The 15543-nt window shown below is 45.6% G+C and overlaps 1 protein-coding gene across 1 annotated transcript; it reads left to right on the top strand.

The window, feature by feature from the left end:
• The first annotated feature begins 363 nt into the window (after positions 1–363).
• On the top strand, positions 364–14729 carry serpinh2 (serine (or cysteine) peptidase inhibitor, clade H, member 2). Its single transcript, XM_070930264.1, has 4 exons — positions 364–1000; positions 5510–5602; positions 6184–6416; positions 14424–14729. The coding sequence occupies exons 1-4, from the start codon at positions 364–366 to the stop codon at positions 14727–14729; spliced, it is 1269 nt and encodes a 422-aa protein (XP_070786365.1).
• Positions 14730–15543: the final 814 nt, after the last annotated feature.

The following is a 15543-nucleotide window of genomic DNA, read 5'->3' as shown; positions in this document are numbered from 1 at the left end:
AATAACCGTGTTGCCAAGTGGGGAGGAATTTACAAAATCAAGTTTACTGCTGTGGCACTGCAGGAGCAGGGGCTGCTGTTTGCACGAGTTGGAGTTTTACAGCAAAGAGGGACCCCTTAGGCTGTGTTTGTATTGCTTTATCTCAAATATGAACAGTGCAGGAACAGCATGAGGAGCTATTACTCTGTTAAAAATCTGTCAAAATATGTGCATTGAATAGAGCTCCGTTCTTTGCATTATAGATGAGAGGAATGCATTCTCTTTATTTCTCTCACTGTCTCACACACACACACACACACACACACACACACACACACACACTGTGTACTGACTGGCCGTCCTGTGCTTTCCTCTAGATCTGCCATGCTGCCCAGGCTTCCTGTCTATATCCTAATTTCTTTGCCAGTCCTCCTGGTGCAGGGCAGCACTGCTGGCTCATCCAAGAAGAGCCCTGCTGCCCAAGCCAGCCCTCCACCCCGTCCACCTCCTCCCTTGGGTGACCCCAGCTGGGCTCTGGGTCTGCGCCTTTACCAGGCGCTACGCTCGGACTCGAGCTCAGTAAACACCCTCTTCTCCCCTTTGCTTGTGGCCTCCTCACTTGGAGCGCTGGGTGGAGGTTCAGCGGGCACCACTGCCAGCCAGCTCCAAGACCTCCTCGAGACCCCATCTCCCGCCAAGCCTGGAGCCCATGCTGGTGAGCTTCTGTCCGGGGCGTTGAAGAGCTTCACCGAATCCAATGGGACCAGCTTTCGCCTGCACACATCCTTAGCTCTGTTTTCCAAGCAGGCTCCTCCGGTCAGCCAGGCGTTTGTGAAGGAGAGCCAGGCCCGGTTCAGGCTGCAGCATCAGCCACTGGGGAAAGGAGACTCCAAGGCTGACCTGAAGCAGCTCCATGGCTGGGCTAAAGCAGGGCTTGGTGGGCTGGAGGGAGCTCCTTTAGCGGCTGAAATCCAGGCTAAGGCTGGAGCCCTGATACTGGCCAATGCCCTGCGCTTTAAAGGTGAGCACAGTGAATGCACAAGTAGTTTACACACACACATACTCAGTTCACTATGCTAACTTTGCTCTGTGGTCACAGAACCTTGGAAAATATGACATTGGTGGGGTAATGGGAAATGATTGTGGTAAAATGGTATGCAAACATGTCATCATTTGTCAGTGTGTCCAAAACAGTGCTGGCTGTGACCCTAAATGGCCGCACTAACTGAATATTTCATTATGGTGAGCATCCAATGGCATAACTAGCAACTAGGCTGGACTGAGTAAGGCTGAAATACACTGTTGAGCTTTGTAATTGTTGAGTCATTTGTAATTATGCAATGGCTCTGTATTGAAGTTGTTTGCTGTGTTGGATGAGAAGTCTTAGAATATTAATATCGCATGCACATGTACCGTTTTCAGACAGCAGTGAAAGCCTACACGCCAGTTTGCTCATTATGTTGTGTGTGCCAGCATGCCCACCCGTGTGCAGTATGCATGTCTGTGTGCGTGCATGCGGTGGACTCCAGCTGGTGGACACAGCAGATAAAGGATGATTCTGGGGTCTATCACTGAGAGCTTATTCATCTTCCGTTGGGGGGTGATGTGTCATCTTAAATAATTGAGTAACAAGTGTCCAGACTCTCTCCCTCGGTGTCAGGCCTAACATCTGTGCTCGGAGCGCTCCAAGTCCGCACCGGCACAGCTTGGCTCAGATCTGTTTTTTGTGACGGGCTGCAGCGGTGGAAACTAGTCAATGTTTCGGTGCGAACGCAGTCAGTTAGAAGCCCCATCTGTGATCTAACAGTTGCATCCCAAAAACATATCCATATAATCCTTATCTGAAGTTCATCCTTCATCATTGTGCCCTTTTAAAAAGTAGATTCATTTGACTTTTATTTGGCTGTTAAAGGCTGTCATTATGTATATAACTAGATTTTAGTCCAGGAATGTCAAGAAGTTGCAAATAGCTTCTTTTCATGACAACTTTTCAGGAATGTAATCTACCATCTCTCTCTTTCTCAGAGCACAGCCAGCTTTCACATGCCTGCTGCTGACGTAGAATCTCATTTTTGTTTTCACAAAGATGATTATGTGTTAAATATATCCTTCTGTTTCACTTGTTCTTTTTGTGGCGTTTGTCTCTGTTTTTGTGCTTTTGTCACTGTTTATCGCGCGTCTAATCTACCCCTGTCTCCTCCCCACTGTTCACATCCTTATCTGCTTCTATCTGCCTCTATTCCCTCTGTTTCCTCCTGCAGGTATTCTTTTTATTAGGTGCAAAGAAGGCCTTGCTGCGAAGGCAAGTGAAAACAGGTTGCCAACAGATAGACAGCCTTTTGAAAATAACATTCCCTGACAGACTATACATTGATAAGCAATTTAATTAATTTTCTTTGTTTGATGTTTTGACTTCATTACGAAATTAGTTTTTCTGTGAACCGACCCTCGTTGGTCGGTTCATTAATTTTGTGGAGGAAATATACAAATTAGATTATACAGCAGATTGCAGCACACAAATTAGATTACGGAAAATTGGATTCCTTTACTTTTGATTCATAATTTAAAAGTGGTCGATACTTTGCTTCTTGCTCTTACTAGCTGCCTCCGGTTTGTCCTAACTTTTTTTATTTGTCTTTGATTTCAGAGTCCTGAGGCAATTCATTGTGATAATGTAATGGTTTCGGAGGTGGTGCCGGAGTTTCTTTTGGCGCTGAACAGGCATCTGCTTCCTTGCCCGTTTTTGTTTGTTTCACTTTCGTTCCCTTTGGTTAATTATTGAAGGGGAGAATTAAAAAAAGCTCTTTGCTGTCCCTCCTTCCCTGGGCTGTACACAGTATTCAAAGAAAGGGAAGGTCAGGGGCAATTAGTAGTGGAACATGTTTGTAGTAGAGAGATGTTAAAAGCAAAGAGAATGGCAAAAGGACTGCAGAGAAAGAGCAGTGTAAGGAGAGATTTCTGGGTGGGAAGGGGACAAAGAGATGCAGGGGGGAAAGAGATGGGTGGGGGGGGGGGGACGTTGGGGAGAGCAAAAACTGAGAAAAGTAAAGAGAGGGTGGCCTGCTGAGAGAGCAAAAGAGATTGACAGACATAGTGGAGGGATGTAAAAGGCCTACCTTGGGAGTTCCAGTCCACACTAGTTAATTAATTCAGGCTTTGTTCCTGTTTTAGACAAACAAACACTGGAGACGGAAGGGGGAAAAAATAAGATTGTGGAAAAAAAAAAAAACAGTAGAGAGAAACTTATATACAAGATAGCACAACAACATGGGGAACTAGAAGAGGAGAAAGAAAAGGCGAGAGAGAACAACAAGTCCCCACATATTTAACCTCTAATAATAGCTTCTGAAATACCACAACTACTAGTAATCAAAAATTGATGAGGGAGGGGAGCAAGCCGGTCGGTCTCCATTGATTCTCCTCTGGTTTTCTGGCCTGAAGTTTACAGTATGAATTGATAAGTCTGTGAGCGATTGGATTTCTTAGCTGTGCAATTGTTGCATTGTTTATTGTTGATGGGTATAAATGGATTCAGGTTTCAAATGATCTCTGCCGTGCTGTCCTATAAAAGAAGATAATGCAGTGCAAACCCACAACACGACCGACTGTCTAGACGCAAGCCCACACAGCCACACACGGAGTCCGCTGTGCAGGCCGGTGTGGTCATTACATTCCCTGCTCGATACAACTTCTTTACACATACGCATGTACACACACTGTGGAGAAATTATTCCTCGTGATGACATCATTTCGACAACACGGCTGCCACTTCAGGTAACCCTCAGCAAGTTGTTTTTGAATTTCAGTGCGATCATATTTCACTCTCTGATGTTATAGGAAGCGGAGCGAATGTCTGTGACTTGCGTGAGCATGCCTGTGAGGGACAACCACGCTCTGCTGTGGTTTGGGATTGGCTGGGGTCCAATGGAGGCTGGGTGTTTGGTATGGGTATGGTATGGAGGGTTTTTGGAAAGCCACCCCTAGTGCTGAAATAATTAGTCCATTAATCAACAGAAAGATAATCAATTAAACAATTTAAAGAGGCACCAGTTTTACACATCAACTTGTCATAAGGAGTACCAGTCAGCCCGTGAAAACAGTTGTATAATGTCTTCTGTGGCTCTGGAGCTTTCCAAAGTGTGAAGAAAATAACACTGAGGACATTACCAGGGGAGTAGAGTTTGACAGAAGTCCTACCAGAAATGAAATGTTGGAATATTTCAGCCTCTGCTGAAGATTTTTCTTTTCTGTCTGTTTTTAAAGTTTTCAACAAAATGTATTTTAAAAAATGTACAAAATAATGCAAGAAAGGTTTAATCAGGTTTGACCATTCTTTTTAGCCATGCTAGCAACGGATGGCTGTATCGGTCACTGGTTGGTCGGGCCTCCACTTTGGTCCATTGGATGGAATTTTGGACCATGTCAGCATGCTGTTGAGCTCAAAGCACCGCTGTGCCTAAGCACAGACTTACAGAGCTGTTAGCATGCCTGCAGACTCTTATTCTTGTTTGTATCCGTCTCTTGCAAGTGCCCCGACTTGATGGAAGTGCAATACTTAATCTAGAGTACCTTTTTGAAGGTTTGGCATTTTTGCTTGATGAATGACTTACATTTATCAAGCAAAAAATGCTGAACATTTAAAGGAGAATATTTGGCATTTGAGCAGATTTGCTGCTTTAGTCTGTTTTATATCATTTTAAATTGAGCATTTTAAATTGTGTGGGGCAAAGCAAGCAATTTGAAGATGTCACCTTGGGCTCTGGGAACTTGCCGTGGGTATTTTCTGATCTCTGACTTTAAAGACGAATTGATTATCGATGTTACGGAGAATAGAAGGCCTGGCACGCTTTCTCCAATGCAAGTATTTAATAATAAAGCCAAGCAATTGGTCTCTAGACTTTCATCAGGGCAAATGAGCCATTCAGTTTTTTTGGCCTTCTTGCTCCTTAGTATTGTGTCATGAGTGGGGTGATCTTTTCAGATGATTAATAGATCACGACAATCATTACTAGTTGAAGCCCTAGCTGGACCCAGGCGTCATTCACAAAGAGTGACATAAGTACGTAAGTCATAATCTGTTGACCTCCTCGCTTTATCCAGTGTCCCCTGCACGATTGAATGGCCCGGCGTCTTTGGGAAAGTGTTGTGAGGTTATTACAACAGTAATTCCACTCTACTCTCAGCCCCTCCTAAATTGACAGCTGTCAAGGGGTTAGCAGGGCCAAGTGGGATGTGGTGAACAGTGAATGGGACAGTGTGGCCTTAAGGACCTCATAACTGCCTCAGTAAAGCACTCAACTCAGCAGCTTTGAGAAGAGAAGACTTTTTTTTTAATGGGTAATAGATATAGATGATTCATGAGCGGTGTCAGCTGGAGGTCTATATGTATTTATGAACATGGCATTGTTTAACGTAGTGTCTACCTTTTCACCTCTTTCAATGATTCAGTATTTTCTTACAGCCCATCCATGTCAGGTGGTCCGTATTTAAAATGGCTCTGTCCTCTGTGCTTGTTTGGCTGTTTGTTCAGGGCTGTGGGAGAGAGAGTTCAGCGACGAGAGCACAGATCATCGTACCTTCTTGGGGAAGAAATACACCAAAGTGATGATGATGCACAGAGCAGGTAAAAAAAACCCCGCCTGTCGCCACTGTGCTCTTGCCAGCAAATAAATGCAGTGAAAAGCAATTTGAGTGCTAAAATGGCTTGAACATCTGTAAGGTCCAATCTGCTTCCCTCCTATTTATCACTGTGTACCTTATGATTTATTTAACACGTTTTTCATATTTTATGTATTGTCTTAAAACAACAACGAGGCCGAGTGGATTTCTGCTATGACAGCAGTAAAAGATGTTGGAGGGATACATTGTGTTCTATTTAATGCTATATTATAACGTATTTTATTTCAGTGATCCTTGTTCATCCTGTCTACGGTTGCATTCACATTCTGTGTGAATGGATTTCATCCAACTCTGTAGTGTTTTCTCCTGTTCAGTTCATTTAGGCAGGTGAAAACTCAGGTGGCACCAAGTAACTGCTGTGACAGGGCTGAAAATGAACGTTGGAACCAACTTCCAAGGGAACTACTGTAGAGCTCCTGCTCTGAACTACTGCTGAAAAGCAAAACATGTTACATTATGGCATACATATAAGTCTCTCTCCTCGACTCAGATCTTTCCTCAACTCTGTGCGTGCCTTTTCTCCAGGTTTGTATCGTCACCATGAAGACATGGAAAACATGGTGCAGGTTCTAGAGGCGCCTCTATGGAGAGGCAAGGCCAGCATGGTGCTCCTGCTGCCCTTCCATGTCGAGAATCTCGCAAGGTTGGACAAGCTTCTGACCATTGAGCTGCTGTCCAAGTGGCTGGAGAAGGCCAATATCACCAGTGTGACCATCTCGCTGCCCAAGGCGAACATCACCAGCACACTCAGTCTGCAGGTTAGTACAACAGACTTCTAGTTTTGCATGTATGTTCTAACAAATGATGATATAATGATGACTTAAAAGTTAGGGTAGTTAAAACTTAAGGTAAGTTTAAACTTGGGGGTCATGTCTTTAGTGAGGTGCATCCTATTGGTTTGTGGTTGCATCCTTTTTTCCTCTCCCTCCCTGTGGTGCGCATATGGCTGCAGCTCCCGAATTTTCCCCAAGGGCCTTGGCTGGCTCTGGCAGATCCTCGGAGTGAGTGTGAACAACCAGGTGCTCCATCCCCACCAGACGCAGCCCATCTCGAATTGGCCTAATTTCCAGAGTCACCCCACCTGCCCTGGCAATGGGGTTTGAGGTTTTCTTTTTGGGAGATCTGCAGGTGTTTCTGCGGGAATAATACTGGTTGAATCTTGTTTGTCTTTTAATCCATCTTGCACTTGCTTATACTGTACATCAGGGACACTCAAATTGCTTTGCAAGGGGGCCAGTTTTGCAAGATGACAGGAGATAAGGGGCCAGGTAATAAACAAACATTAATAGTCCTCAGGCCTTTCTACCAGAACGCCTTTCTAACACGTGGTTAATGTTGTGAATCAGTGGCAGTTTGGTTAGGTTTAGTCACCAAAACTACTTGGTTAGGTTCAGGAAAAGATCATGGTTTGGGTTAAAATAACAAGTCAATGTGGGCTTTTGGTTTCACACAGAGCACGGACATGATCTCCCGGGTGAAAGTTCTGTCTTTTTGTCAGAAAGGCTTTCTGGCAGAATGCCCTGACGTCTCCCACATGCCCCGCGTAGGTCAGCTGTACATGAACTTTTTGAAACCAAGTGTCACCGCTTCAGCACACTGCACAGATCGCTGAGAAACAGCCAAGGGACATTTACTAATCGGTATAAACAAACAAAAACAATCCCAGTGTGAATCCATTTATTTTCATTGTGAATTAGAAAATGGTCCACCTGGCACCCTATCGCAGGCCAGATTGCCCCATGGGCTGCAAGTTGAGTATCACTACTGTATGGCAGATATGCAGTGGAGAAGTGGTTGCTCAGCTTTTTAATACCGTGGTGGAATTTGACAGAGTGTATCCCTGTATGAAGCCTCGTTTGTAATTCCTTCTTTTAGTTTCTATCTTTCAGTCATTTCCTGTGTCCGCACGTTGCGTCATTTTTCACTTCACCTGATATGGTTTCTCATATCACCACAAAATCCGGCCATCATTCTCATTGTTTCTTTGCCTTCCTCATCTTCTTCTTTGGTGTTTCCGTGTCTCTTCTTCTTTGTTCTCTGCTTCTGTCTTGGCCACCTCCTCTTCCTGACTCGCACTCTGCTTATCTTGGTTCTCTTTCTCTTCTCCTTTAAGAGTTTTTTATTTCTTTAGTCGTATGTCTTCTTTCTGCAGTGCAGTACATTTCTTCCTCTTTCTCTTCTTCCTCCATGCATTCTTCACCTGTGACCTCTGTTTTTTTCCTACTTTTCTGTCTTCGTCTTCTTGTTCCTCTTAAGTGCTCTTAGTGACGGAGGCAGTGGCCTGGCTTGCCCCTTCCAGTTCAGTGCAGACTGACTCAGGTGAGTTCAAATGTCACTCCTTCCCACACTCCTCCTCTCTCCCTTGAGGTGATGGGCATCCAGCCACACACACAGCATTGTGCTGTAATAGCCTGAGAATTGTGACCTTGGTGGAGCCTCCCACAGTCTACCTTTTGCAGGAGCTCAAAGGTCATGACACAGCCCAGCCGGTGGTCTGCTTGTATCTCTGCTCCTGTTAACCCCAGAGCCGGCAGGTAGCTGGCCTGAGTCAGAAGAGAGGAAGGCAGGAGGAGCACCAGGCAGACAGGCAGCAGCTTAGTGGTTTCTGATGCTAATGTGAGTGCTTGGGGGTTGCCATGGTTCATACAGGGCAAACTGGAGGCTGTGTCGGGTCTGCTGACTGGAAGGTTGGAGAGTTGTCAAGCTAGTGGAAAAGCACGTTTTTGACCAGGCCACGGGGTCCACAGCAGGGGCAAGGGCACAGACAAGTTGCTAGAATCACACAGGCCTCCACAGCGTTGAGATTGTCTTGCTCATGTGGGTCATGAGTTTCCTTTTCTAGCTCATGGTACTGACGTTGGCTGCCGTCATAGTTCTACAAGTGAACTTTTTTCATTTGCAGTTGCCAAATAATGTACTCACTCGGGATGTCTCAATCAAGTTTGTTGTATCTGACACAGTGTACTGACTGTGTAGACACTGACTGTTTAGCTAGCTAGCTGTGACTAGCTGGCAATGTATGCACTGACCACTATGTGGATGTAAATGTGACCGCTCAGACTGACTGATCTCAGAAGTCACCAGAAACTGTTCCTCCAGTTCCTCTCCTGAAGTGCAGTCATACAACCTTGGGATCAGCACAGAGTTTTATATTAAGTTGAAACCTTTTCATATTGCATGGATGCATCTTCACCTCATTCCCCACAGCTTAGAGCGAATTCACGTCTCTTTGCATCCTCTTGCATGTTTCCATTGACTTTGTATGCAATCACTCTGCTTCTAAAATTTGCATCGCGTTGAACACACCCTTTGGGTCAAAGAAAGATACAGTAGTTGGTGGTATGGTGTTATGAATGAGTGAGGAAGACATAGTAAGAGAGAGAGAGGTTAGTTGAACCTGACAGATACAGAGGGCATGCCAGTAAAACCCATTTCCCCAGGGCAGTGTACGCTGACTGGAACCTATTACCATGTCCTCTTTAGATGTACATTGTAACCTCATCATGGACTGATGAAATCCACTTTGCCCTCTTTCTAGTTTAAAAAACATCTCTGAAGAGTTGTGCTGCCATGTTATTCTGCTAGCCATGCCCTGAAGAACAAGCTTTTGACATTAAAATTGTCAGGACACTCTGGGGAGGAGGCTGTAATCTAGAACTAAAGCTTGAAACAACTCCTTTTGACACGGCTATGACTTCGCCAGGGAAAGAGCAGAAAACATACTGTTGCACAAATCCTCTTTTGTCCCTGCAAGAGAGTTTGCCTGACAGGATAAAAAACTTTTACTCTTGTAAATAACTAAAAGTAGCTGTACTTTGCTCTCATTATGTAACCCAATTATAGACAAGCACTTGAATGTTTTGGCCTCTGTTTCTCTGACTCGTCAGGAGTTGTCTCCCTCCGTTTGCTCCCCCAAGAAAAAGAAGTGCACTTGAGGAATCATTATGAAAGGGCTAAAGCTCTGTACAAACCCTCAACCCACTCCGATCTCATTTCGTTTGTCTGTCCAACCCCTCTGGCCAGTGACATCCTGCCATGTCTTCTCTGACGATCATTTTTCCAATTGGGTCGGTCAAATAATTGCTCATCACCGTGCGTTAATACTGTTTACCACTCTGTCTGTCAGCGCTTAGGATGGCCATGGACTCTTGAGGGCGGCATCTGGACAAACAGAAGATCATAGTACTGTGTGTGTGTGTGTGTGTGTGTGTGTGTGTCAAACCTAAAACTCGTATGCTCTGTGTGAGGCAAATGAGAACAAACAAAATCGCGCACCTCTGAGTCACGTTGCATGGATTTGCAACATCCACACACTCCCATTCCCTCCTTCACCTCTGTCCTTTCAGTCATATCAGTCCCATCGAATTCCTTTTAGTAGGCCTCACGTGTGCCTGTAATACGCCATCACTCAGCGGCCGCACATTGGCTCTGCTGACCTAAATAGGAGTGACATTCGGCAGGCAAGTGAGCAGGAGAGGTGGAGGAGGAAGAGGGGGGGGGGTCAATCATTGCTTGGGGACAAGGTGGAAAGTGTCACAGAGAACTATAAATAGCTGCAGAATTCTGCCTTTTTCTTTCTTTACGTCTCCCTATTTGTGGTGTTCTCCTCTGGTGAAGGGCAGACTGTGTCGGAGCCTGTAGCCAGAGACGGAGAACCCTCTTAACAAGCCTGGCCCAGAGGTCACTGAATAAACCACCCTCATCGCTCTCCCCCTGTGTCTCTGATCCAGTGCTGACCAGGCCACACACACATACACACTAATGGCCGAGCTTGAGCTCCATTCTGGCTGTATCTCGAGTCTGTGACTAAGACATACGAGTGTGCACCGGAGAGCTCACTCAATCATGGCTAATGAGGTCAAAAGGCCATCAAATATTTACAAGAGCACACGCCGCAGTATACAGTGTCGAGGGACAGCTGTTTTAACACAGCTACCACAGCCTTGCATCATATGAACTAATCAGATGTGTTCCATGGCCATTAGTTAAATATCTAACAAAAAGCTAAGGCTTCTTTTTCCTTTGTGATAAAATGGCCTTGTGGAATAAAATGCAGCACATGTGTATTATGTGAGTGAGTGGATGAGACACAGAGAGCGTATTGACCGTGCGAAAGAGGTTAAAGCCCATGTAAATAAGATATCAATAGCGGTATTGCTGATGAGACTCAATAAAGAGACGGAGAGGCTTTGAAGCCTCAAGAGAGCTGATAGAAAGAGAGAGGTTTTTTTAAAAGCCTGCATCAAATGTGTCCGTGAAATGGAGCTGTGATGATGCCAGTGCCACATACTGCGTACTTGAAAACCACCCACGCAGGATGTTAAGGGCAGTATTGAATTAAGCACAACACGCCTGTAGTTGTTTAAGGTGGCAACAGCTTAAAAGAATCCCTTGGCGGGTGTGATTGGTAAGCCAGAGGAAACAGGAGGTGTAAATTGTGCAAGCAGTGGCGATAAAGAGGTTTCTACCCCTAGTTTCTTATGATTGTTGGGCTGGGTATAGTCACAGTCTAAGCTGCATTATTGATTGGACCAGGTTGGACCTGGTTTGACCCAGCATTTTCACCTTTTATTGGACAGTTGTGAAGTGAAAAGGCAGACAGGAAACAAGGGGAGAGAGAGGGGGAAGACATGCAACAAAGGACCCCACCAGGGACATTGCATGCTCTGTAACCATTCAGCTACCAGGGCACTTCCATATTTTGTATTAACAACTGGAATTGGGGCCATTTACATCATGTAGTAGGAGACAGTATTTTGATAATTGATTATTCTTTTCATTTGTTATTCAAGCAAAAATGCCAAATAATCCCTAGTTCCAGCTTCTTATTTGTGAGGCTTTGCTGTTTTTCTCTGTTTTATGTCATTGTATCCTGGAAGCTGGACTGTTACTCTAAAAACAAGCAATTTGAAAAACATCAACTGGGGCTTTGGGAAATCAAGATGGGTATTGTGTGACTATTTTCTCCATTCCATAGACCACATGATGAATCCAGAATGAAATCAATAATGAAAATAATTGATAGTTGCAGCCCTAATTAAAATATTGCAGTGTACCATGAGAATTATGTTTTGATCCAATTCATCAGGTTTTGGTCCAGACCCATAGCTCTGCTTAAGTTCACTCCCACTCTTGCTCACGCTCACTTTCACAAAGTTCACTCACCTTCAGCTCTCTCTGAAGACTTGACAGTCCTTGTTGCCTTTGCCTTTTCATCAACTATGTTGTCCAAAATTTAGTGGGGGGGGGGGGGGGGGGGGGGGGATTGTTTTGGATTGATGCCCATTTCTGTTTTTGTATGGAAACACAAATAGTCATCACATACTCTTGCAAATATACTTATATATGTATACTTTATGGCATTTCCAATAGCAATAAATTCAATATGCAATACACATGTGCTCCTGTTTGTTCTAGTCCCACAGTTTGCAAGCAGCTGCTGATATAAAAAGAGCACCATTTAGCAAATACTCTCCCTATTTGATCTCTGCTTTTCTTCTCATCTTTCTTTTTTCCCCATTGTCATTAATAAGGCTGCTCTGTCTTCTAACATCAGCCGCAGTGACTCCTCACAGATAGAGCTGTAACATGTCCTGGCTGCCACAACCTATCCCCTTAAAACCCCCACAGGTACACCCAACAAGCTACTTACTGGGCTCAACCATCGAGCTGAAATAATGTGATGCAGAGTGCTGCACGCCTGAGGGTTGATGCCATGCTACCTCAGGCCTGGTTAGACTGCACCGCTGTAGGCCAAGTAAGCCCTACACACACACACACACACACACACACACACACACACACACACACACACACACACACACACACACACACACACACACAGAGGAAACCACCAGCTGACAATGCCTGTGGCTCTCACTCGCAGACAAATAGCCCGTTGATGCTGTGTGCGAGGCATCAGCAGTCCTCCCAGTGCTGTTCCATCTAAGATTCATGTGGTGCTTCAGAGAGAAAGGGCAGCCAAAGAGCACCTCCCAGAGGTTTTTCTCCCCATATAATGCAGTGCCACACCTCTGCGGTGCACAAGGCCTCCATAGGCTCCTCTGACACCCCTGGCCTGTCTCCCAGCGTGCTGCCACGGGGTCCCTTAATTTTTAAACACTTTATAACTTCAAAAAAATTAACCAAGTGCTTTTGCCTTGACAAGCAGAGTCAGAGAGGAAGGCTCGGTCATGTGAGGTTGGTTGGTACTATTTATATGCTTCATAGTTGCACCTGCACTACTGTAGGCCAAGTGAGCTGGGTCCTTGAGGAATACTGGTGTAGAGAACGAGGAGGGATGGACTTGAGTGGCACAGAGAGACAGGGAAACCAGCTGCTTTTCCTCACACACACACACACACAAACACACACATACACACACACACACACACACACACACAGCTTACATCTGTTCCCGTTTCCTCGTTAGATAAGGATTGAAAAACGCCGATGGAGATCGAGAAGTTGAGACAGCGAGGTATACCGGGGCGAGCTGGCCTGTCAAAGAATGAGAAGGATGAGGCGGGGAGGAAAAAGACTGCGTTAGGAGGAGAGAGAGAGAGAGAGAGAGAGAGACAGAGTGGGATAGAATAGAGGCACGCGGGGCAGATGAGGGATGGGGATGCCAGGCAAGTGGCAGAGCAGCAGAGGAAGACAGTGATGTAGTGGTAGCGGGTGGGAGAAGAGAGGAAGACTGGAGGAATAATGGATGAGGACAATAGAAGTGCATTAGAGCAGGAGGTGGCATGCATGTCTGTGTGGAGAGGGAGCTTTGCATGAAAACACTGGAATGGGAATGACGGATGCCTACAACTGTGTATACATCTACTTATTTAATGTTTAGTGTTTAATGACACGATCTAGTTTAACTTCCTCTTGCAGGCACATCTCAACTTGAAAAGCAGACATTCTACATGGATTATTTCAATTGGTCATTAGTATGTGGTTCCAAGAGCTGAGCAGAGCTATAACAATGTGGTTTTGAAAAGAAAGGCAGCAAGGCAGCACCCACAGAATATTTCCATTTACCCAAACAACTCATCCAAATCATTTCTTTTCATGTAAAACTTTCCGAGAGACTAAAGAGTTGAATCAGATAAAGTTTAAGCAATGCTAGAAAACATCCTTCCTCTGCAACTTTTCTCCCAGCCGTGGCCGTCCACACACAGTCGCACACTCACACCCACACATGCTCTCATGCGGCCCCTGGAGAAGCCTGTCACTGTGAGTGGCCCTCTGCCATGGGAGGATAAACTACCTGTCATGACAACGACTTTCTGTGGAATTCATATCAGAGGCAAAACAAAGGAGGTGCTCAGGTCACGGGGCATCACTCTTAAATTATTCATCCTCTGCTTCCTCCTTCCGTCTCCTCTCTGCCTGTCGCCCACTTTGTTCTGCCACCTCACAACAAGGGCAACTGTCAGCCTCCTTCCCATCTCGAATTTTTGTGAAGTAAATAAACATTATGGTGAAAAGCTCCCTTAATTACTGATCGACTGTTCTGTAGGGTATATTTAAGTTTACGTTAATCACGTGACGAGGTTCGGGAGGGACAGTGTGCGTCTCCCACTTCTAGAGGTCACAGCATCACGACATTTTAAAATGTGCTTTCCCTCCTACTCGTTGTTTGGTCTTACATGCATAATTGAGCAGTGTCCCGGCAGCTGCATGTTCGCATGCAGCTGCAGGATGGCCTCAAGCTTTGGGAGCACTGATTCAAGTCCATGAATTCCATCACTCTTTTGTTTTTCCGATTGCAGAAGCAGTTGTCTGCTCTGGGCTTGACAGACGCCTGGGACCAGAAGGTGGCAGACTTCTCCGGGGTGTCGGACAAGAGCAAGGGGAAACTCCACCTGGACGGAGTCCTCCACTGGGCTTCCCTGGAGCTGGCCGCTCAAGCTGGGGAAGGAGACGCAGATCTAGAGGAGGAGAACATAGACAAGCCCATGCTCTTCTACGCCGATCACCCCTTCATCATCTTTGTTAGAGACAACGCTACTGGAGCCCTTCTGCTGATGGGGGCCCTGGATCATGCAGAGGGAGAGGCCCTCCATGATGAACTGTAGCACCCTCCCAACAGATATCCCTTTTCTCCTGTCTTTTGTTTTTTTTTTTTGGGCTCTCTCTTACACACTCCCTCTCAAAGACTACACACTGTTTCTAAGTCGAGACATTGTCATTCGCTGTGGCACACTATCACATCAGACCACGGCTGGCTGTCACACATTGACACGGCATAGTCTCGCCAAGACTGACACTGACATTGCCATACCCGACACTTACACAGCCGCACACACATACCGACACCTACATGGCATACATAAATGAAAATACTGTACAAGACATCACTAAAGTTGACGGATACAGCAAAAACACTAACTTGAAGAGACTGCATGCATTTTTTCTCTCCCACGCATGTGCACTCAAACACACACACACACACATTCAAGGCCTCAATGATCAAGTCACCACAAAACAAAATGACAAACAAGAGTTCACTGACAAACACTAACATGCTGACAAGCAGAAATAATCTCTGTGCACTGACACAACACTTACAGTAGCATCAACAAAGAACTTAAACGAAGAGAGGCTCGCAGTGACACTTGAACCCCCCCTTGTCAGGCAAGCACCAGGGCAGGTGAATGTGTGTGTGGTGACCGACAGATCAAGGGTGCCCATGCGGCCGCTCTCGGAGCTGGCAGGGACCTATAGCGGTGTCCCGTGGGCTACATCTGAGGAAGACTGATGGATCGGCCAAGTGCTTATTGATGAGGCAGCTTAATGCTAATGGCCGTAATGAGTCACAACGCTTGTCAACAACACGGCGAGGACGGGGAACCTTTTAATCTCTTAATACCATCAGGGATCAATGACACC

This window comes from Enoplosus armatus, chromosome 23 (assembly GCF_043641665.1).
Source record: "Enoplosus armatus isolate fEnoArm2 chromosome 23, fEnoArm2.hap1, whole genome shotgun sequence".
In the NCBI taxonomy this organism is placed as follows: domain Eukaryota; kingdom Metazoa; phylum Chordata; class Actinopteri; order Centrarchiformes; family Enoplosidae; genus Enoplosus; species Enoplosus armatus.
Note: the sequence above shows the minus strand (reverse complement) of the source record. Positions and strands in the feature narration are given on the sequence as shown.

Bases quoted from the DNA above. Each gene is read 5' to 3' on its own strand.
- serpinh2 (XM_070930264.1), top strand. From the start codon at position 364: ATGCTGCCCAGGCTTCCTGTCTATATCCTAATTTCTTTGCCAGTCCTC. The intron at 1,001-5,509 runs GTGAGCACAGTG...CTGTTTGTTCAG, and splicing joins CAATGCCCTGCGCTTTAAAG to GGCTGTGGGAGAGAGAGTTC. The intron at 5,603-6,183 runs GTAAAAAAAACC...CCTTTTCTCCAG, and splicing joins GATGATGATGCACAGAGCAG to GTTTGTATCGTCACCATGAA.